This window comes from Sander vitreus, chromosome 12 (assembly GCF_031162955.1).
Source record: "Sander vitreus isolate 19-12246 chromosome 12, sanVit1, whole genome shotgun sequence".
Taxonomy (NCBI): domain Eukaryota; kingdom Metazoa; phylum Chordata; class Actinopteri; order Perciformes; family Percidae; genus Sander; species Sander vitreus.
In genome coordinates this window covers 1,968,495-1,992,795 of record NC_135866.1, presented here as the reverse complement: position 1 = coordinate 1,992,795, position 24,301 = coordinate 1,968,495, and the positions used below count along the sequence as shown (strand labels likewise).

General features: G+C 42.9%; 1 protein-coding gene across 2 annotated transcripts in view; it reads right to left on the bottom strand.

The window, feature by feature from the left end:
• Window positions 1-178: 178 nt before the first annotated feature.
• LOC144526208 (neuropilin-1a-like) overlaps window positions 179-24,301 on the bottom strand; it is a 101,032-nt gene continuing 76,909 nt past the window's right edge. The window contains exons 11-18 of one of the 2 annotated variants that reach the window (XM_078263506.1): window positions 21,168-21,312; window positions 14,748-14,930; window positions 13,411-13,452; window positions 8,660-8,797; window positions 5,513-5,820; window positions 4,115-4,211; window positions 3,902-3,946; window positions 179-1,161 (exon numbers count right to left, since the gene is read on the bottom strand). In XM_078263506.1, the coding sequence (XP_078119632.1) occupies window positions 887-1,161; window positions 3,902-3,946; window positions 4,115-4,211; window positions 5,513-5,820; window positions 8,660-8,797; window positions 13,411-13,452; window positions 14,748-14,930; window positions 21,168-21,312 (1,233 nt within the window). In that variant the 3' untranslated portion in view covers window positions 179-886. Of the gene's footprint in view, window positions 1,162-3,901; window positions 3,947-4,114; window positions 4,212-5,512; window positions 5,821-8,659; window positions 8,798-13,410; window positions 13,456-14,747; window positions 14,931-21,167; window positions 21,313-24,301 lie in introns of both variants that reach the window. The other variant, XM_078263505.1, reaches the window with a different exon arrangement.

The window sequence follows — 24,301 nt, the reverse complement described above, 5'->3', positions numbered from 1 at the left end:
GACAGTATACTGCTACAACACGACAATTTGGAGCTGTATAATCACAAACTGGCAAAGTTTCTGGACTTTTCCTCACGTGTGTGTGTATAGGAACCCTGGACGGACGGAACACCAGCCGATGAAAAAACAACCAGCAGAAAAACTGGAGGAAAAAAAAAAAAAGGCACTGTTGGAAGTGGACAACGGATCACCATAGCATCCGCCTTCACACACACACACACACACACACACACACACACACACACACACACACACACACACACACACACACACACACTTCATGTATACAGATAAACATGAGTGTAATGCACATACTAGACTGAACGACACACACACACACCTGAAATGCAGATGTATATGAATGTGACACATGTATACACGTAGCGCACACACACACACACACAGACAGACAGACACACACACACACACACACACACACACGGCCAGCTAAAGAGCCAGATATCAGAGTAGCAAATATTTCCACATACTCCGTTCTTTCTGTGAAACTATGACATCTGAAAAAAAAAAAAAAAGAATAAAAAAAAAATCATATCTCTCAATAAGTACACAAATGATACTTTCATCTGAATTGGTCTCAACACCAGCATGTGATTACATGAAATCAACAAAGCACGCTGAAAAAAACTATTAGAATCATCTTAGTTTTCGTCTTTTTTGTTCTTTTGCTGTACAGATTCTTTATACACAGTGCCCCCTACAGGTCAGTCCCTTCCACTGCCGCTCCTGAGAAAAAAAATGACATTGGCTCACTTTCAGCCCACCCTGCCGTCCCATTGGTGGCTTCAGCCCCCGTGTTCCTCCCACTTGATTGACTGCATCACGTGTCCACGCGGAGCAATCGCAGCTCCGTCCCTCTGCCCCTCCCTCACGCCTCCGAATAGTTAGTCTGTCCGTTCATCTTGTCCTTCTTTAGCTTCACGCCGTCCACCAGCTCAAAGTTATAGTTTTCCAGGGCAGATAAGTTCCTGTCCGTCATGCTGCCCTGCGAGCAGGCGCAGTATAGGACCACGCCGCAGATGGCGCCCAGGAAGACGCCCAGCGCCGACATGGCGATGATGGTGATGAGGATGGGGTCCAGGGTCTTCAGCATGTTGCCCGGGCCCCCGAGCTCGCTAGTCTCCTGCGAGAGGGAGTCCATCGCTGCAAGAGGAAAAAAAAACGGACACAAGTTATGTTCCATTCAAACGACTTGATTACAGGCTTAAAGGATCACACTGGTCAATGGCGCCAGCGGCCGTATTCCTGTACGCACTGTGCGTCCATTTGTTTTCTGTGAGACGTGAAATGCATCTAATGAGAACAACGCGTAAATGCTCACAGGAGCAGCAGCCGACAGCAGCTCTGTTCTGCTCTCTGCTCTGTTCACAGTAATCATTGTCTCATTAATTATACCTTATTTCACCAACAACCCATTCACTGTTAATCACAATCTTCATGTTTAGGACTCGATCCGTAGATAAACTGGTTGCTGGACGCCGAGTATCTAAACCCACGGACGGAGCTATAGCATGTTGTTTGAATCATGTGTGTTAAAGGTCCAATGTGTGTGAGTTTCTCCCATCTAGCATTGAGATCATATAGCCATACCCATTAGCAGCATTAGCAGCAGCTGGGAGTTTATCATGTGACAGAGAAAACGTGAAAGTGGAGCAGTATGTCCTGTATTACTACTAAGGTCACACTAGAAATGACCAAACTTTTTCCTCTCACAACATCCATTTCTTTTATTGTGTCTTCTGGGATTGATTTCCTCACATTATCACTTGTGAATGTTCTTTGTTGTTGTGTTTTTTAAATCTTGGACGTCAGATCTTCTGTGAACGCACCACCAAAGAACAGGCTTCAACACAGACTCTCCTCACAGTCACTTTGTTTGATACTGTATAACTTTTACAGAAAAATACACAAGTTAAGGTCAACTGTTTGTTGTAATGGACTGTCTAGCTCAAGAAAGTTTCACTTCTGTGCAAATTCAAATGAGTAGTGAGACCCATGGAAACCAAATCTATGTTGTTAAGTGTGTGTAGTTCCCTGAAACATGGAAATCCACTTGATGTGGTCCTTTAAAGGCCGTTACAGACCAACCAGACGGCCGTGTGACTGATCATTCTCCCTGAGTTGGTCAAAAAAGTGCCTCGGAACACACTGAAGAGACAAGACGTAATACCTCTCCATAACAGCAGGCGGTGCTAATCTGTATTGTCGCCCAAAAAATTTAAACTGGCAGCTGATTGGACGAACGCATCATGTGGGTCTGGCTGCTGCTTCCGGATTTTGGATTTTTCAACCGGCCATTACTGGCTGCTCATTCAGATTACGATCTCATATTGGACTAAAATAGTTCACCGAAACGTGTTTCTGAAAACATTTGAAGAGAGAAACAGGCCGTGCAGTTGCTGAATCTGTCTTCATTTCAGATCAACAAAGGTCAGTTTAAAAGATTTTCCTCAGATTTTGAGAGACTCATGTTTTTCATTGTCATCTAAAAGACTTTTTATCTTTTGTCTGCCTTCTTTAGCTCCCACCACAGCTCAGGACTGGTCAATAGCCATTCTACCATTCTGTGTAGACATGTCCAGTAATAACAAGAGTCTGTGCAACTAAAATCAACACATTGACACTGTAATGACTACATTTGTCAGGAGCCTAACTACTGCAGTGCCTGTGTGGATGGGCCGATTGCGATTGGTTCCAAGTAGGCCTATTTGTTTCCTCACAACTTTATCCAACCATTAGCGCGGTTCACTCAGGTGCAGCTCTGCTTTTCTAGAGCTACGGCGTGTCTCCTTTTTTCCGTCTAGCCGTCACACATCCAGGTAGCGATGTGGCTGGGGTGGAGGGGCCGGGGCTCAGCCTGCTGGGGAAGGCGCTCTTAAACAGCGTGCAGAACGGCCGGAGGAATGTGTGGAATCATCGGCAACAAAACAGCGTTCTGGACAGCCCAAGAGCCTGGGCGTTCATCTAATGCCTACCATCCACTAGAAGACTCTGAACAGACTTTAAAAAGACTAACGTCTGACACCATCTCACATCTAACGTTAAAGACTCATAATATGTAAAAACTGGGGCGCTTGCAGGCTCACACATTGCAAGACTACATCTAGATTAGATTTGAAAAATGTAACCAAGCTAGCTAGCTACCGCTAGCGTTAGCTGGTAACTTTAAGGGAAAGTCTGCAGATTTTCTGTTCCACCGTACATACAGATGAATGGCTCCTGTACCTGGAGCTCTGTGTTTATCCCCCGGTAAAACTCCCGTTGGATGACGCTTCAGGAGGGTTGAAAACCAGCAACTTTCCCTCTTTAGCGTTTAGCTTAGCGTGGCGCCATAGCAAGCGTAACCAGCACTGGCTCTAGCCGTTTGGTGCTGGAGGGAGCGCACCCATTGGTTGTTGACAATGTTCACGTGATTTAACTTCATCACCAAGAGTTCAAACTTAGGATAATACCAAACACATTTGATTTTGTCTGAATGTCAAGACGGGAAAAAGACGGACTGGGACTGAGCTTTATGACCTTACACCAAATGATGGCGATGACGGGAGCGCCCCGAATCTAGCAAGACTCTCAGGATTTCATTCCCATATTGGAAATTATTCTGAGACAGTGAAATTGTTTGAAAAGTTGTTTGGTGTAAGGTCGGCATAACTTGTTTGTGTACGATTAATTTCACCATTTGCATGTAGGGTAGACCTTTTTCATGCTTGAGCGGTTGAGCCATAATCAATGAGCCTCCTAGCGATGCAGCAACCCTCGCTGCTGTAGGCCTAGTGCACATGCGGGAGACACACACACACACACACACACACACACACACACACACACACACACACACACACACGCACAGAGATTCCTCGATTTGTAGTCAGATGTTACTCACGTAGGATGAAGATCTCAGTTGGCGGAGACGTAGGGGCTTCTGGATCTGAAGGAGAAAAAAACAGCCATTAGATGAAATGAAAGCACAGCGGGAAGTCAAACACAACAAAGAAGAGCAACTTCATGAACTGTGAAACCAAACACTTTTTTAAACCAGCACATTACTGGACAGTATAACGATATACTAAGTGAGTTATAATCACACAATACACACCCTTGCAGTCCTCAGCATTGAGTCCATCTATGATCTGGATGTCGTCCACAGCTATGTGACCTGCACTGTGTCTGTCTGCCACGCCCTCCACAACCACCTACACATACAACACACATGCATTCATTAGAACACCAGTCATGAGAGCTAAGATGCTTCCAGTGGTGGAAGAAGTATTCAGATCTTTTACTAATAAGTACTAATACCACACATGTACTTATTACGTATTAAAAGTAAAAGTACTCAATGCAGAACTCTCCTCCCATTGTAGAAAGTGTAAAGGATCCAACCAGTTGTGTGTTTAATGGTCTCATCATCTCAGCTGGACTTGTAGCCATTATATTGTTGGCTAGTTTACTTTAAAATTAAAAGCATCATATTTTATAAACTACATGTGTTCTGTGTGCAGAAATCTTAATGTGTAAAGTAACTAGTAACTAAAGCTGTAACAGATGAATGTAGTGGAGTAAAAAGTATAATATTTCTCTCTGAAATGTAGTGGAGTAGAAGTAGAAAGTGGCAAGAAAGTAAAGTACAAGTACCTCAAAAAAAATATCAATAAAAGGACAAAAATGGAAATAAATGACAGCAAAATCCCAAACAAGGTCTTGGGGTGGGGGTGGGGGGCCTTTAATTAATTTAGGTATTTATGCGTATCATAACTTTGCTGGAGGTGCCATTGTTCTGTGCATGTGATGTTGTCATATAATTAGCTTTTAGTTGTTCTTGTTTTTTAGCTCTTATAGTGTAACAGATGTTGAGAGAGAACCTATGCTGCCTATGTTCTCACAGCCCTATGTTCCCATATTTCTAAGATGTTTTTCAAAATTAGGCCCTATTTTCCCACATTTCCTTTTTCATAAATTTGTATCAGATTTTATCCCCCTAACCCAATAACTGAAGGAGGTTTTTTAAGGAGGTTTTTAAGTGTTTTATTCACACCAGTGGTCCCCTTGTGCCCGTGCCCCTTGCAGCGCCCATCCCGGGCATTGTGTTTTAACCCTAACCTAACCCTAACCCCTAACCCTAAAAAATGTTATGGGAGGATAGGGCTTAAATTGAAGGGAAATGTAGGAACACAACACTCATTTTGAAAATGTCCTAGAAATGTGGGAACATTGGGCTGTGGGACCATTGGGCTGTGGGACCATAGGGCTGCGGGACCATAGGGCTGCGGGACCATAGGGCTGTGGGACCATAGGGCTGTGGGACCATAGGGCTGCGGGACCATAGGGCTGTGGGACCATAGGGCTGCGGGACCATAGGGCTGACCCCGTTGAACAAAGGTTATAGTGTACTACCTATGAGTGCATGAAAATAAAGAGAGTGTGAAAAACAAAAACAAAACAAGACTCCAACCTCTTATGTAGCAGCACTCATATCATTTTGACTGTGTATTACCTGGTATGAGACACTGGAGCGTGGCAGCAGGACTCGTCCCTCCCTCCAGCGGTTGCCCTGGTGACCGCTGAGCGTCCACATGATGTGCCCCTCCTCCGCCTCCCTCCTCTGCTTGATGTGAAGTGCGCCTGCGTGTTCCCCGAACATGTGGTACCAGAAGGACATGCACAGGTCGGCGTCCGGCGCCGTGATGGGCAGGCTGGCCAAACTTGCCACCTTCCCCTCTTCACCTTTGTCGTCATCTTCGCCTGTTTTACTCGGTGCTTCTGTGTCCCCCAGCTGCATGTAGATGAAGTTCCCCGGTCCGCCTGCAGGGGGAGGCAAGAGACAAGGTAAGAGGTGGCAGCGTTCAAACGAGAGAAAAAAAGGTCCAAGGCACTCTTCTTGCAAACAAAATTTAAAAAGCCTTTATTTAAATCGCTATTTCATGTCGAAATAATTTTCTGAATCGTAGATTTTGACATGAAATAACCATTTCAATAAAGGCTTTTAAAAAATAAAATTGCAAGAAGAGTGCCTTGGGCCTTTTTTCTCTTTTGTGTTCCCTTTCCAAAGAGCACCTTCATGATTTATTTGAACTTCCGAGCACTCCAGACTTCTTTCTTCTAAGAGGTGGCAGTGTGTTGCGTTTAAGGGCTCCTGACAGCGTGTATATAAACACATCTACTTCAGCTATGATGACTCTATTTCACCATGATTTCAAAATAAGACCTTTAAGAATATAAAAATGCAGTCAATAACAGAGTTTTTCTGTACATTTTAAATAAAAACAGGCGTTGATATGATTGACCAATCAATCAACGGTTTCCATAACTCTCATTATGCACTCACTGTATTGCATTCAGTGGATTTCTAAATGTTAACACCTGTCTGCTCTGTTTCTCTAACGTAATAATATAGGTGTAATTAGAGCGATATGGAGAAAATCAGATATCACAATTTTTCAATATATGTCAATATTGTAGGGTTAACGATAAATATTTACGCAATGAGAGTTTCAAGAAATAATCACCAATAATGTGCAATGACTAAGTGGGTAAAGGCAAATCACAGAACAGCTACAACAGTCTGGTATATTCAGAAAATGACATCACTTTACTGTAATGCAGCCTTTAAAACCAGGAGAGACAACACTTGCGTAATATTACAATATCCAAAATCTAAGAGGATATCTAGCCTCATATATCCATGTCGATAATATATATACATATATATATAATATCGATCAATGGCCCAGATCTAGGTGTAATTGTTCAGTATCAAGCCTCGCACACTCCCACAGGCATCACATTCACCAACGCTCCAGTGCTGTAAACAGAAGATTCAATATGAGCATGCTTCAGCAGACAATATGACATGACATCACAAAGGGCTCATTTTTTACTTGTGATCTGGTTAAGTCAAGAAATCAAGGTGGGCTCATTCATTCTGGAGCTGCTGCTGTCTCCACGGAAACATCCATCACTGGATCACTTGGAATGGAGAGAAGGTCAGAGAGCGGAGGCTTGAGAGGATTCTTTAGTCAAGGTTTTTTTTCAAGGCCCTCCTTTCATTTTCAAAATGTTTTAAGGATCAAAGCATCTCAAAGTGTTATTCAGGGCTGCACATTCAGTTATGCATTGAGTTCTGTTTCTCGGGTGTTTAAGGTTCTGTTCTGGTAGCTTTTATGATTGTATTGCAACATTTTATTTATTTTATTTGTGTTATCTGTCATATGTTTGTCTGTGACTCTTTGTAATTGCTGCCTATCTTGACCAGGACACGCTTAAAAGAAGAGCTAACCAAGGTTAATAAAGAGATAATATTTTTTGCTGTCCTCGCTTATTAGTGCCAGAGACAAAGGTTCAACTTATTCATCCATAAAAAAATATGGGCATTACAGGGGTCCTTCAACCAACACCGATTACCAAAACACAGAACTATAGTGTTTACTTTACTTGAAGGTATCTACATAAGAGTGACATGACACGGTCATGAACGTGTCATAAACATTATAAACAAGTCATGAACGTTTATGATATAACGCTTCTTTTAGTAAGTGTCATTCATTTTTTGTCATGACAAGTTATGGTTAGGGTTATGGTTAGAGTTAAGGTTCATGTGTCATGACAGTGTCATGTCACTGTTATGTAGCTACCTTCAAGTAAAATGTTACCAAAGAAACTCTGAGTTGAAACTTCCTATAAAAACATTATTTTTTAGAGGGGATGTGTAATTATGAACCGAGGATGTCCTCCATTTGAATCTGGTCTCACTTACTCCTGGCCCTGTTTTCCTTTATTCCCCCAGGTAACTAGTCCAGTCGGAGCACATGTCACCTACATGTCTTTAGTGTAGAGAGGTTCCCGTCACTTATGGTCTGATGTGCCTCTGTCAGACGGACCAAACTGTCTCAACCCAGCTGAGCACAACAACACAACTGTGTGATAGCTCCCCATGTTCACAAACTCTTTGTCCTTCAGAGCAGGAATAAGGTTCTGTGTCCGGCGGGAATTTCTTATTACATCGTAGGCATCTTTTCCTCATTTACAAAAAAAAGAAGAGAGGCACTGCTGTGATTTCCCAGCAGCACCGAGCGTAGTGTGTTATTTAAAGCTTATGGTCGTTGTAATTAGGGCTGGGTGCCGAGTTCAATACTTTTTAGACACCTAACGAATTGCCTCTAAAGCAGATCTCTTCAACAGGGGGTCCGGGACCCTTATGGGCTCCTTAGAGTTACCGCAGGGGGGCCCCAAGTTGTTGTTTAATCATTTAAAAGAAGAAAGAAATCCAACAAGTCCAACATATTATTAGCAATAATAAATCGGCTTATTTGTGATTTGTTTTTAAATGTTACAATTTACCCATATATAGAGGTTTACTCCTAGACGCAGCGGCCACCGGTTCGACTCCGACCTGCGGCCCCTTTGCTGTCATTTAGGAACCGGTAACAAAGTCACGGTATTGGTATCGGTACCGGTATTGAATTTTTTTTAACGATACCCAGCCCTAGTTCTAATTCTTCTAGCAAAAAAGGGCTCACACTGGCTTTCAACAGCTGCACAGTAACATGGATAGCTCTCCCACAGCATATGTCACTCACTCACACACACACACACACACACACACACACACACACACACACACACACACACACACAACTCCTACCCATGTGGTTGAGGGCGGGGCCTCTGTGGATGCTGGGAGCCCTGTTGGTCTGGATGAGCCACTCGGCCCCCGTCCCCGTCTCTCTGGTCCAGCCGCAGAATGACGAGAAGTCAAAGTTGCAGGCGAACCACACGTACTCTGCAACCAAAGGGAAGAGAGCAGTTGGGGGGGAGTTTGTTGATAAAGGAGGTTACAGATGTTTTATGGTTGTGTTACACGAGCTGAACTTTCAACAGTCAGGAGAATGAGGAACAAGGCTGTAGATCTTCTAGCAACAGATGGAACAAAGTCGTCACTGTTGGGTACTAAAACATGTTTCTCACTGTGTTGTATGTGTTGTTGGGTCTACATGATAGCAGAATGACCTTATATAGTTGTTGTTCTGTCAATTGACTTAACTGATTAATGCCTAACTAGTCTATATCCACGACGTTCCACTTCCGGGACTGCTAGAGTGCCGTCGGAAATTCCGCCGGATGTCCGTTACCTTTCGCTTTGTTTTGGCGTTCTAACCTCTGGTGGATTTGTGAGGACTATGGTTAACTGCTCCTCAGATCTCTGCAGGGTAAATCCAGACAGCTAGCTAGACTATCTGTCCAATCTGAGTTTTCTGTTGCACGACTAAAACTACTTTTAAACGTCCACATGTTCCACCAAAACAAGTTCCTTCCTGAGACTATTTAGCTGAGGCACCGTGGCTCCGTCCGGAGCTTAGCACCGCCCAAGACAATTGTGACTGGTTTAAAGAAATGTCAATCAACCTGAGCGCATTTGTCTCCCATCCCAGAATGCTGTGAGGACTAGCCAGACCCTCCTCCGCAGCGCTGTGGAGGAAGGTCTGGCAAAGCGAGACTAATGCCTACCATACACTAGCAGACTCTGAAAAGACTAAAGTGTGACACCATCTCACATCTTAAGACAATCTGTTATAATGTCACTGAGATTATTAGTCACAGTCTAGAAGATTTTGCAAAGACTAGGAATCTTGCAGCGTCTCAATCAACAAGTATACTATTTAACTTCACTACCAAGGCTTAAAAATTAGGATAATATCAAAAACGTTTGATTTTGTCGGAATGTCAAAACGGGAAAAACACTGACTGGGACTGAGTTTTATGACCTTACACCAAACGATGGAGACGACGGGAGCGCCCCAAACTCTAGCAAGACTCTCAGGATTTCATTCCCATATTGAAAATTATATATATACATGTGGCACAGTGAATCCTTAAGATGAACTGTATCCGTGGATGGCTACCTTAGTGACTACCTTACCTGTAAGCCTATCATCAATGTTTTTTCCTGACGCAGAATGGGTCTTTTGGGGGGGCGATTACACACAACAGTAAGCATGATTGGTCCGCGTCTAAAGGCAATTAGTCTATGTTACCTTGTTTGACAGAAATCTATGCAGTTACCTGTTATTTCTGACAATTTCATAAACCAAAATGTATGTTTTGCTTGAGTAAATAAAACCCCAATTAACAAAACTGGTTAAAAAAATATGAATATTTAAATAAATCCCCTGGAGAGTCTGACACAGCCAGACTCAGAGATAAAACTGAGATTAGCGCTCATATTCAAGTTTTTGTTCTGCTTGTTCAATGGTTGTTTGGTAAATTGCTCTTGAACACGTTTATATAGGATGTGAATTGCTATTTTTTATTCTCAATTGTTGTCATTTTGGTGCTGGCGATTTTCCTTTGGGGCTGCATTTGCATTTTTTTTTTTAAACTAAGTAAATCTGAGGACCCCCGTGGGAACCCAGACCACCTGTTGAAGATCTCTGTTATAGCAAGATGCTTAACCATAAACATCAGCGAGTGGAGGTTCTCCTGCTCTCCGGGACACAGCCAGAGTAAATACTATGTATTTGGGGCTGAGGCATCGAGTAGGGTTGAGTAAAAGGAATGTGTATCCTTTAAATCGAATCAAGCACTAAGCACTGTTATCAATTATGCCAGTAATCCTATTTCTAGCTGTCACAGTAAAGGCCAAAGTGCTTGACTGATTGTCTAACTGCGTCGTAAACCCTCTTTCTGCAGTCAGGACCAGGTTATGACCACTATTTGGAACAGCAACACTTTTGTTTTTAGACGTGGTGGGACAACACGCAAAAACTACGTTAGTTTGAAGCATTCTGAACCATTAATCAGCCCTCATCTGTTCCTGTAAAACTATCCAGAAAGCAAAACGTTCCCAGAAGCATTAGCTGCTGGACTCAGTTCCTAAAGGCTGCTATGGCGCACCCAATTCTCTGTTTTATAACGACTTCACAAAACACACAGGCGTGCTCTCTGACATTGTAAATCCAGGCTAAAAAACTCAGATCAATTGGCTCCAGTTTAGAGGGGGCGAGGAGACAGCCTGAGGAAGAAAGTCTTGTTACATCGATATTAGAAAGCTGTTCCTGCCGTATTGTACACGCATTATAAATTGTATAGCTCGTGGAAAACATACTGCACCAAACAAAAGGCGTGTGCAGATGGAACGGGGTGAGGAAGACAGAGAGACAGTTGTAACTAAATACAGCAGCAGGAACTAAGACGTCACCGCTGATAGAGAACACATGCAGATGTTTGGGATCAGGACATCAAGAGAGGGAGAGACGGAGAGGAATGGAGGGGCCTTCCACGGAGGAAGGCGTGGTGCCACCAACATGTGGATGTGGCCCCTCGAAAAAACCCAAAACAGAAAAAAAAACACATTTCCCTCCCTCTTGCCTGCGCCAGCGGTTCACCACAGCATCCAAATGTATGCAGAAACCCCCGAATGCTGGACATGTTGTTTCTGAGAGGCTAATAGGATGCAGAGATGACCGTGGAGCTGGTAAACCCCCCCTCCCTTGCAACCCTGAGCTGTCTTCCCGCGATGCTTGGACCCGGCTAATTGAAACCCAAGAGGCCTTTTTCCTCTCTCTCCATTCCTCTCTTTTACTTCTCCCTTTCTCTTCTTGCCTTTTCTGTCTCATCTCTATTGCTTCCTCTCCCTCTCTTCCTCTCTTTGTCTTTCTTTCGCTGCTGCTGCTATCTTTTCGGCCTATTCAAGCCTCTCTCCTCCTTTGGTTGGCAGTTTTTCCTCCACATGAATTGAATTTGGTGTAATGTTTTTTTTTAAATTTTTTCCCATCTTTTAGTGTGTCATAGAGTTTTCTGTGTGTGTAATAGATGTGTAAAGAACAAAAAAAACACAATTCACTCCAAATGGAGCTTTCTCTCCCACAGACAGCACTTTTTCTTAACTGCCTGAAATGCCTCACCCACATTCCTGTTTGACATTCCTCCATTAGTGATGTCACTGATTGAGAATGCCAGCCCAGTTTTTCATATGTGCTGCCCATAGGTGCTGCCTGAGGAAGGTGGGTCAAGAGCTCAGACAGAGGAGCTGCAGCAATGGGCAGTATGAGAAACATAATCTGTTCTAGTAGACCCAAAGAGTACAAATATGAAGCTGAAATGACTATAATTGGGGCTCTTTAATGCACCAGCACCTGCAATTGGTCAGAAATGTCATGCTATTTTTTTACGGGTTGCTTTTGAAAAGATGTCTCTCAGTTTCTCTGTTACTGTTACTGTACCCACCTCCATATAGTACAGTGTCAGTTTCATACAGAATACATAACGTTGTGAGCTTGAACCTTAAATGCCCCCGTTTCAACTGTTCGTTCCTTAATAATGTCATGGTTCCCAACCCTAAGCTGGGGTCGAAGATGAATCTGAAGGGGTTACAAGATGATTAAAGGTAGCCTAGAAATCTAGACGCACCCTAGCGGCAGCAAATGTAATTTGCAGCCACGGTCGTCTAGCAACTTTCTTACTTTCTGTTTTTCTAAACGAACATGACCAACAACAGCGCAGGTGCATTTCAGAGCAAATCTATCAACATTTGTCTCTGCAGCCCAGTGGTGTGTCAGGGCTGAGCAGCGCTGCCCTAAAGTCTCATTTGTGAACTGGGGCGATGAAAAAGCCATTTGCTCCCATGAAAGCTGCTTTCATTGTTCTCTGTGACTGCGGCCAGTACTCTCGCTGACACTGAATGATGGGACCGTCGGCTGAATGAATGCACTGATCTGGCAACCCTGAACTGGCACATTTGTTTGTACATTTGTCTGCGAAATGGTTCTCCTGGAAGTTAACCCTCCTGTTGTCCTCGGGTCTCGCATTTTTCAAAGTTTCTATATCAGAAATTTGGGTTTCCATCAACCAAATTGCCCAAAAATAACGCAAGTAAAATGAATGATCAGTTCAATGCTTTCATTGAATTTTGGGTCTTTTATTCAATGTCATAGCGTTTGAATTTCTTTTGGTTTAAATGGTTTCAAAACAGTATCCTGACTAAACTTTGACATATACCAGTCCGTGATCATCCACTCATCATCCTCTCATCTTAACTATTAGTCAAAATAAATCATAATTTCTGCTTTTTTTTAACTTAAAAACTACATATAATTTCATGTAAATGAGGTTTATTGACCATGAATTCCAAGAATTGTAAAACTGGTGGTAAGAAGTTGGTATTAATGATTAAGATAATGGTGGTAGTGCGGCAAAAAGCATAAAAAAGGGGACTAAAACGTATTGTGGACGTGGTGGTGGACGGGAAGACAACACAAGGGTTAAACAGGATGTAAAACAGGATAATAGGTAGCCAAAGGGAAAAGAGGAGAAAAGATGAAGACAAAAGGCGGGTAGTTCAGAGGAGGAACCAATGAAAGAAGAGAAGAGTAAACATGGTAGCAGATTGTGTCTCACCTGGTAGGAAGTCCATGATGGGGTCGGCCGCTGTGGGGCCTCCTGCTGTAAACAGATGGGACGGTCAGAGTGGGGGTCAAAGGTCAGGCGGGTTGGTCCCGCCCACACAGATGCCAACACATACTCAACACACCTCCGTTTACAAGAAAGCAACAGAAAGCTTTCATGTCGGGTTGCACGGCAATTCAGAAAAATATTCAAAGAAATAAAGAGGGTGCAGTATTCATCTTTGGATATGAATGTTTTAAAGATCTTTACTTTCACAGTTCTCACAGTTTAGAACATAGGATGGATTTGATTACATGTGACAGTCAAAGGTAAGATAAAGGAGAATTTTAAACGTGGATAGGGCAGCTTGATTTTGATGTAGAAAGTTAAACAGAAAAATTCACATTTCTGTCATAACCTATACAGTGAGAGGGAAGATAAGGGAGAATATTTGATAGAGTTAGTCTGACGAGTTTCCCTTGTGTCAGTATCAGGAAGATATATCATAGACATGAAAGAGATGAGTGCTACAGGATGAAGTCAAAGAAACGCACGCAAGAGTGCTTCATTTATTACTTCTTTAAAGCTATATTGTGTAAGAATTTCTCCCATCTAGCGATGAAATTGTATATGACAACCAACTGAATATTACTTTCTAGCCCCTCCCGTTCCGAGCGCGTTCTAACTGCTACGGTGGCCGAACCCGAAATGATCTCTTAGTATCTCCATCGTTTCCACGCAGCTGTTCTAGCCACTCCAATATTAACGTTGGTCTTGTTGCTTTGCCTGTCGCGTTGTCGTTTTAATTATTTTTTTCGCTTCCCTGGCGAGTGATCTCCCCCTGGCGTTGGTCACGATGCCAACAGAGCTTACGAGAATACTCTGATTAGTTGGTGGAAGTAATAACACATGAATAAGTACATATTTGTGAAAGAACAAAGGTTTTTTTTGCTAAGAATCAACTCAAAACATTACACAATGTAGGTTTAAACAGACTGACACAAATGATTCTAATGTAATATGTTCTTTTAAATATGCGTTTTAACTTTTAACATTTTACCTTTTATAGTTTTGCCTTCAAGCTAGGGCTGCACGATACGAGGAAAATATGCGATAATGTTGTTGAATATCGCGATAACGATATTTCTTAACGATAAATAAACAGATATCAAAGTGTACTCAGTTCTGCTGCGTTCAGTGTTCTGCTGAAATACAACAAACTTTTTTAAGTGTCTATTGCGATATGTCGCAGCCTTTCGCGATGTGTACTGTATATTGCGCCAGTTGATATTGCCATGGCGATATCAACCCATGGCAATATCAACCCCCCCCACAGTAAGTGAGTTTACCCGTCACTGTTTCGTAGTCGTCGGGAGCCTCTGTCTCGCCGCCACAGTCCTGGTTTCCTTCCTCGCAGACTGGGGACAGGGTGGTGCCGGGGACGGTGATGGGCGCCGTGGTGGTCGCTCCAAATGTGGTCATGGGAAGTGTAGAGACGATGGCCGTGGTGGGAGGGGCTGTAGTTGTAAAGTCTGGACAGGGAGATGGAGAAAAGAAAATCTTTTTTGATTTTGTTTCATTTTATTTGGCACATGTAAAAAAAACAACAGTGTGTCAAAAGTAAGTATTAATTTACACATTCATTTGTTATTCATATGATACATACATGTATGTGCAGTGTGTGCGTGTTAAAGTGTGGCCATACATGTTGTAGTGGCTCAGCTTAGAGGAGTATCTAGGATGTCTATTGCTTAAGTATGTCACAAACACAACGACTACTCAAACACTTTTACATACTACAGGAACCATTCACACACACTCACACACACACTGTGGCCGAGGCGGCTGTACAAGTTTGCAGAGTTTGCAGCGTTAAATGGAACAAACTGAGCCAAAAGCCAAGAAAAATGACACTTAACTCAAAAATATCAACAAAAAAAGACACAGACGGGTGTTTTCACTATGATGCCTTGTTGCTCGCTTTTCAAGAGAAAACGCTCTCAAACCTGTTGCTTTTGAATCCGTTATCAGTCTAACTAACGTGATCTTCACCGTTACTTAAAGTTGTAGTGGAAATGCAAACAGGAATGAGCAAAAGGTACTTTGGTAACACTTTCTATGAAGCCTGTCTCTATAATGCATTATTAACACAGTTATAATGTGTTATAATCTGCTTATAACGCTCTATAAGTATTCATAAGTGCTTATCAGAATACTTATAGAGCGTTATAAGCAGATTATAACACATTATAACTGTGTTTATAATGGCTTATAGAGACAGGCTTCATAGAAAGTGTTACCGGAACTTTTTATATCCTGACTTATTTGATGGGGCTCGATTAAAAAGGTACTGAAAAATGACAAGGAGCTGAGCAGAGCATTGCTACTTACCGTTTTATCACCACAGTGCAACTAAACATGTACTAAAACTAGAATGAAATGTATCCACATTTAAGAGGCATCTATGCATTGTAATAATATCTGAAGCTTAATGTAATTTATGCTGGATTTTTCTGCAAGCTTGAAGAGCCGGCCTCTTGTTTCCCATCAAGAACCAAAGTAATAATGACAGAAAACTCTTGTATCTTGTTAAATTCTACCATACAGTGTGATGTTTGGCGATGTGTTTTTATGGAAATGAAGCAAATTGAAGTTGAATTAGCATATGTAGGCTATGTAAAAATCCCAGATGGTCTGCATGTAATTAAACTTTGTAAGGAGACGTTTTGAGTGGGACAGAGGTTCGCTCTCACAACAGCCTGAGTGTAAGTAGATGAATTAACTCAAAGAAAAAAAAGGACGCTGATTGAACAGCTGAAAGTGATCTGCAGGCGTACCATGAGCTTGTTAATTTCTCTCTTGTGAGCGTAAGTTGGCATCTTGATGTTTTTGTAGAAACATGAAGACTTTTTCACGCAACATGGCTCTTTGATGAATCAACAGAAACACTTTTTGACACGGAGTTGTTCAATAAGTCTCAATGAACTGCCAGTTAAGTGATCTTATATTTTATCTTATATCAAAAAAGTGCTTAATATTTTATATTTATAATATTTATATTACTTTAGTACATTTTGATTATTTAATAGCATGAAATCAGCTTGTTTGGCTGATCCTAGCACTTGAGGTCAAAGCTTTATCATTATGTACATTAATGAAGAGATAAAGTGCCTCAGGGAGCATCAAGGTACGAGAAGGCTGTGATTTGGATAATTGAACATGATTGCTAATGCGTGTGTCTGTGCATGTGGTAAGATATGTGTGGGCTTGTCTGTATCTTTAAGTGTGTCATGATCCTTGGTTTTGTTTAGTTTCCTGTTTTATTTCGTAGTATAATTTCTCCTGTGTCATGTCTTGTTTTACTTCCTGCCTTGTGTGTTTTAGCGTTTCCCGGGGCGGGGTCAGCCCTATGTTCCCACAGCCCTATGTTCCCACAGCCCAATGGTCCCACAGCCCAATGGTCCCACAGCCCAATGGTCCCACAGCCCTATGTTCCCACAGCCCTATGTTCCCACAGCCCAATGGTCCCACAGCCCTATGTTCCCACAGCCCTATAGTCCCACAGCCCTATGTTCCCACAGCCCTATGTTCCCACAGCCCTATGGTCCCACAGCCCAATGGTCCCACAGCCCTATGTTCCCACAGCCCTATGTTCCCACAGCCCTATGTTCCCACAGCCCAATGGTCCCACAGCCCTATGTTCCCACAGCCCTATGTTCCCACAGCCCTATGTTCCCACAGCCCTATGTTCCCACAGCCCAATGGTTCCCACAGCCCAATGGTCCCACAGCCCAATGGTCCCACAGCCCTATGGTCCCACAGCCCAATGGTCCCACAGCCCTATGTTTCCACAGCCCTATGTTCCCACAGCCCTATGTTCCCACATTTCAAAGATTTTTCTTAAACTTAGGCCCTATGTTAGGGTTAGGTTTAGAGTTACATTCCATCTGTAGTCCATTGCTACTGAATAATAGGTTGGATGTAATTGGCTACCAAATTGGGAGAAAGGAGGATAAAATCTGATACAAATTTATGAAAAAGGAAATGTGGGAACATAGTGCCTAATTTTGGAAAAAAATCTTAGAAATGTTGGAATATAGGGCTGTGGGACCATTGGGCTGTGGGACCATTGGGCTGTGGGAACATAGGCACGCTCCCTCTGGGGCACGTTCAAGCTCAAAATGGTGTGTCACGGTTTTGCCACGGTTTCCATGTTGAACGACATAGTTCCTCTTCGCTTTGAGTTATGTTTTCTCTGGTTTGGTGGGTGTGTCTCTCGTTTATTGGCTGTGTCACAGCAGGTGATACCCAATCAGCAGAGACGTGTCTGTAAACCAGTGGTAATAAAAAGGCAGAGCGCTTGCGCACACAACAGGGTGTTCAACGCATCCCCGTTTCAGTTTAAAAAACGTCTTGCTACGTTTTGTCGGGGCTGAATGTGGCCCAGGTGTTGTGGATTTTGTCTTTTGTTTTCACATTTTTTAAGATTACCTGCCTACCTCTGGACACGTTTCGTTGTTAGCTGGTTTTCTTCAACACATTTTCAAACCCTTCCTGCTGCCTGATTTTCTGCTCTCTGCACAACCCTGACAAAGTGTTGCATCTGTATGCCTTCCTGTGTACGAGCTCTTAGTTCCTGTGACAGTGTGTGTGTGTGTGTGTGTGTGTATGTGTGTGTGTGTGTGTATGTTGTCATCGTTCTCTCCTTCCGACGTGAAACTTACAATTAAACATCCAATATGACTATTATTGAAAGTGAAGTTTAAATCTGTGAGGCTTTTCTGAAATGATCTCCAAACGCCGTTGAGTCTTTTTATATGTTCCTTTTTTTTTCTTCAATTAGTTTAAGAACTGTTTCTCATGTTTCTCTTTCAGAAAACTTTTATTTTTGCATATGGACTGGTTTACTTTTATCAGAGTTCAGAGGCTGCCTGGAAACCAGACGAATCCACGAGCTTGTGTTTCAATTGCGAGTTATTCTGGTGATGCCACTACTTTAGAGGAGAGGAGTTACATTTATTTATGTATATGTTCTTTTTTTTTTTTTTCTTCGTTCATCACATCCATACGAGCAGCTGTACATAAGCTGCCTGTCTACTGTCACATTCTCTGTCCTGCATCTCACCTTTTAACATTTCAATTTTCAAATACACTTTACAGTGTAGCTAAATGGAAAAACAATCAGCTTAATCATAAGCTGAGAGCTTTTGAATTTTTGAGGTCCCCCAAAAAACTTGATTTTAAGGTTTTTAGGAGTTGATTAAAGGGTCTATATTACTCCTCTCAACTTTCTAATCTCTCCTGCTCTTATTCCATCCTCCTCTCTACTCTCTTTCTCACACACACACACACACACACACACACACACACACACACACACACACACACACACACACACACACACACACACACACACACACACACACACACTGCAATGTTGCCTGCTGTGGCTGATCCTTATCGTTCTCCCTGCAAGGCAACCAGATACCCAAACTCCCTTCATCTGTTCCTCTCTCACCTACTGTGGGAGGTCGAGCCCTCCTCTCTCTCTCTCTCTCTCTCTCTGGCCACTGCTGCAGTAGAGATAGTAGCCTGCCATGGCATGCGTCAGCTTTTCATGTTCTCGCTCTCTCTCCCTCTCTTTCATTGCACCAAATCGTGCCGATAAGCAGCCTGAAGTGTAAACAGTTTACTGTTTTAATGACTGATTGCTGCTTGGCTGACTGAGGCCACACACATTAATGCAAATACATCTGCCAATGCTGTTTGCATGTTGAACATTTTGTCTTTTAATGTTTTAGAGGTTTTTTTTCTTCTAAAATTTAGGCAGCTACACTGAAATGTGTAAACCTCTTCTATTGGCTACTTGAGCCTAAAGGGCGATACACACTGGTCCATGTATCATTTGACATATGTGTAGCATACAATGTGCAGAACAGACAGACGTAGCCGTTAAGGTAGAGAAGTTGACCATGTACGTTAAGAGTTAAGATTTGGACATTGGTTTGGACGTTTAAAGAATGTGGTGTTAAAATCTTTATTCTTAGATTAACTATAATGTCTACTCTTGTGCTATTTTAGCAGAATATATAATTAAACAGGATCAAATTGTTGTTCCCTGTTCATGACCAACAGCAAAAAAGATGCAATATAAAGTTAATATAAACTTTGTCCATATTAGAGTGAAGATGCCCGCTGAGTAACCCACTCACAGTAATTCAGAGGCCTTTCTGTTTGTCATTTGTTAGGGTTTGTGAAAGCTGAGCTGAGAGAGCAACAGAAACCACAGGAGGGTTCTGCTTTAATATCAACCTCCACGTAATAACCCCTGGCCTTGGCGATGACAGAGAAGTTTTCCAGAGTAATTTGATCCAGATTATACTTGCTCCTTTTGTTCTACTCTTTTACTGGTTTTAGACACATAAAGTCGGCCTGTGTATTGATAAACTTAGCACAAAAAGTAAGGCAATTTGTGTTTGGTAGATTATTTCTCTGTGGTAACAATGCTTTTTGGCAATAAATCGTATACCGTTGGAAAGCCTGTTTAGTTCCCTTTCAAATGGTGCCCCATTTGTAAGGAACATGCATTTGTGGGATGAGCAGCAGCGCTGAGTATGTGGGTTGCAGCCATGAAAAATTTGCCAAATCTTCTCTGCCAATGCCAAACAGCTTATTCTGCCATTGGCTCGTTTGGTGTTTGGTGGATTGGATGATTGAAGTTTGAAGAAACAAGACATATTGGCAATTTAACAGTTTATTCATTTCACAAACAGGAGCCTCAGTAGCGTGTGGAAGAACCATACACAACCACAACAGCCTGGCACCCTCTCCTCATGCTGGTCACCAGCCTGGTCACACACTGCTGTGGGATGGCATCCCATTCTTCAACCAGCATTTGTCGCAAGTCAGCCAATGTGGTTGTGTTGGTCACTCTGGCACAAACAGCACGCCCAAGCTGATCCCACAAGTGTTCAATGGGGTTGAGGTCAGGACTGCTGGCAGGCCATTCCATCCTCTCCACTCCCACATTCTGGAGGTAGTCTCTGATAAACCCCTGTGGGGGCGAGCGTTGTCATCTTGGAGGATAGAGTTCGGTCCCAGACTGTGGAGATATGGGATTGCCACCGGTTGCAGAATCTCATCTCTATATCTCTCTGCATTGAGATTGCCTCCAATGATGATAAGGCCGTTTTTCCAGTGAGGGAGATGCTTCCCCACACCATCACACTGCCTCCACCAAAAGGTGTTACTCTATCGGGGCAGCAATTAGCATAGCGTTCTCCGCGTCTTCTCCACACTTTGACCCTACGATCCAACTGCCGTAGGCAGAATCATCCAATCCACCAAACACCAAATGAGTCAATGGCAGAATAAGCTGTTTGGCATTGGCAGAGAAGATTTGGCAAATTTTTCATGGCCGCAACCCACATACTCAGCGCTGCTGCTCATCCCACAAATGCATGTTCCTTACAAATGGGGCACCATTTGAAGGGAACTAAACAGGCTTTTCAACGGTATAAGTACAGTATAGGTACAAGTTCCTTCCCGAGGCTATTTTGCAGCGGCACCGTGGCTCCGTCCGGTGCTGTGCACTGCCCAAGACGATTGTGATTGGTTTGAAGAAATGTCAAAAAAGCCAGAGCACATTTTTCTCCAACCCCGGAATGCTGTGTGGACTAGCCAGACCCTCCTCCACAGAGCTGTGCAGGAAGGTCTGGCAATGCGAGACTAAGTCATTGCAGACACTCTGTTGATAAATTAAAACTCACCGTCCAGCTCGCAGCCCAGCAGCTCCAGGCGGAGGCCCAGGCCCTCGTTGGTGGCTCTCTCCGGGTAGATCCTGACGAAGCGGGTCAGCAGGGGACCCATGGACCTCAGCTCTGGGGTGTCGTGGTTCTGATTCCCGATGAATATCTGAGGCAGAAGACAGAGAGACATGTCAGGGCCTGACTGGACTTTACAAAAGTTGAACCAGTGTTTGCCAGATGCCACAACGAGCCAATTAAATAACTAAAGATTCTTACAAAGGGTTTGACATTGACATAACTGCCTGATCCAACTCAGCGCAATTTCTAGCTGCAAATAGTCATTTGTGTTGATTTGACGTAGCTCAAAGTATCAGAAAAACTGTGCAAATGTCATTGAAGCAAAATGTTCGAAGACCTTTCTAGTGTGAGTTAGTTATTCAGTTTTTTTATTGGCAACCAGAGGATTTACAAAGCACAATGGAAAATACTTTTTTACATGCCCGTTTTTCCACATATAAAGCACCAAAGGAAGATAATACAGGACAAAGTATTGAACACACAGGTTCATATCAATGTCCATTAATAACACGACAATTTTTTGTTATCAAGAAGAGTCTTACTTGTACTTACAGTGAAACTACAAAAAATAATTCTTATATCAGAAGAGAGATCAGCTCTACAATGTCATTTTAGACTATATTTCATTGAACATAAGCAATGCTGAGGCCTTGAAATAGTTTTTTCCTTCAACAGGTAAATGATAAATCTGACTGCTCTTTCCTGCTATCGTTGAACCTCGGCAGCACTCATTGCACGGTAGAGCCCATCCACGGGGCCGACAACAAAACAAACAATAAGTTATTCTGTTCTGATGTAAGTCTGCTTCTGATCAAGCATCGGTCAGTTTGATAAAAAAAAAGCTGAAACAAAATGAAACAAAGACAAGAGCCAGGAAATCAGAACCAGAGTCTGATCCTTTCATATGTCCGACATGGAAGACGCACAGATGAAAATGGTTTCCGTCACACTGGGAGAGAAGTGGTGGGACACCAAACACCAAAAGCCCTCCTGCCTGTCTGAAGTGCTGAGGTTTCCTCTCGCCTGATTTATCACAGGCTGCAGTGTGGCATTATGGGTGCAAGCTAGGATGCGACGTCAAGGCAGAATTTTAAAGTAGGCTATATACCAAGATTTGAGTCTGCAAGGGAACAGTCGCTAACTCTTTAGCATTTACCAGTTGTGTTGTTGTTGCATTATTTACCTGTGTGTGTGTGTGTGTTAGAGTTAGAGTTTTTTTTCGGGCCGAATTTTTCTGTCAGAGCCCGGCCCGCGTCCAACAGAGCCGTGACCGAACCTGGCCCGAGCCCGACAGACATTCAAATGTTTCTGTCCGAGCCCGACACAGTTAAAATCTCATTTTTTCTCAGACTAATGACACATGTAGGCTACGTTTTTGTGTGAAAGCTTTTATTAAGCAACTGTAGGAAGGCATTCGGAAATGTCAACAGATGGGGTCATCAGCTCACACGGGGCAACAAGCTCACGTTAATATCTGTTTAATTTAAAATGTTCAACGTGTTAACCTTTCCTGATTGCTTTGTTTCCGACCGTGGTCAGAAAACCAGGGGGGACTCGTTACCTCCAGGACTGTTTCTGGTGAGCAAATGAATGAACTTGGCTTTCAGTCTGGGGTTTATTTCGGACACCGCACACACTGTGTACAAAACTTAAACTTATTCCACCAACTCTGCTCCGGTCACATCAACACGTCTGCTTCCTCTTTCTCTATGTCCACTTACCACACGCACTGAGCTCTCTTAAAGGAGCCGCAGCACCATTTTCCAACAAATGCATTATTGCGATATCGCTGATGTGACCGAGCCCGACCCGAACCCAAACATAATTTCTTAATATCTGTCTGAACCCGGCCCGGCCCGTTGGGTACCGTCGGGGCTTGGGTCGGGAATCCATGCCTTAGTGTGTGTGTGTGTTTTTATGCTGCTTTGAACATCTTAATTTTATATGTTTATCCATACTTTATATGAATAAGTAAGAAGTCACATGATCAGTGTAAACAGGTAAAGTCCCCCCCACTTTCCAAAAAACGTTTGTGTCCCCCCCCCACCCCACATTCAAATTTGTTTGATATTTTATTTATATGTCTTGGTAATGTGTATACGTTAAACAATAAAGAAAGTAAGACATATTTTTCAAACATAGTTTAGTACTATTCTTTCTGGAGGAATTTATCATTATGATCAACTGAATTATTTCCTGGATTTTGTATCATCATAGTCCCTAAATGTATGTAGCAATGCAGGAAATGGGATTCAAATGGCGGAGGACCCCCAGACCCTCTGTTTTATGTCCCCCCCACTTCTCAAACCAAAGTTAGGCCCTCACGGTACAGTATATACACGTATTTATGCATGAGCATATGCAGTGTTGTCCATGTGCGAGCCAAGGCGTGTATGAACTAGAGATGTTCCAATATCAGTATCTGAAAAGCCTCTGTTACCGCCTAAATTGCTGCTATCGCTATCGGTGAGTACTGGAGTTTATGGACCGATCTGATACCACGTAGTTGAGACCAGAAGAAAATCTACTTTAAAGTAGTTTATTTATGTTCTTTTTCAGTTATGACTGACTGTCAAACTGGATAATAAAAGAAAGTTCTGTGGCGTTCATTTAGTCTGTAGTTGTTTCACAAAGAGTTTAACCTGAGCCAGGTCAAACAACAAAGATGCCAATCATATCATATCCAGACAGGGATAGTATCGTGCCGATACGCAGGTTCAGGTATCGGAATCAGTATTGGGAAAGAAGAAATGGTATCGGACCATCTCTAGTATAAACGTATGCAGAGTAGCAGCCAGGGCCTCAATGAGCCTTCCTGCCTCGGCTTTTGAAGAGGTTTTTATAAAAAGACACAGGAAACAGAGCAGGGAGGATGAGTGAGCGGAGAGAGAAGCATCTAGATCTCCGTCTGCAGTAAATCAGCAGGATTCTGACAGCCAGCCTCACCCTCCACCCTGCCATCTGGAACACATAGAGGAGGACATCGCACCAACGGGGCCAGCCGCAGAGAGGAAGCTAGGGCTCCAAAGAAAGGACAGGAATTTCCTCTCCAGGATCAGAATGAGAGTCACTTCAAT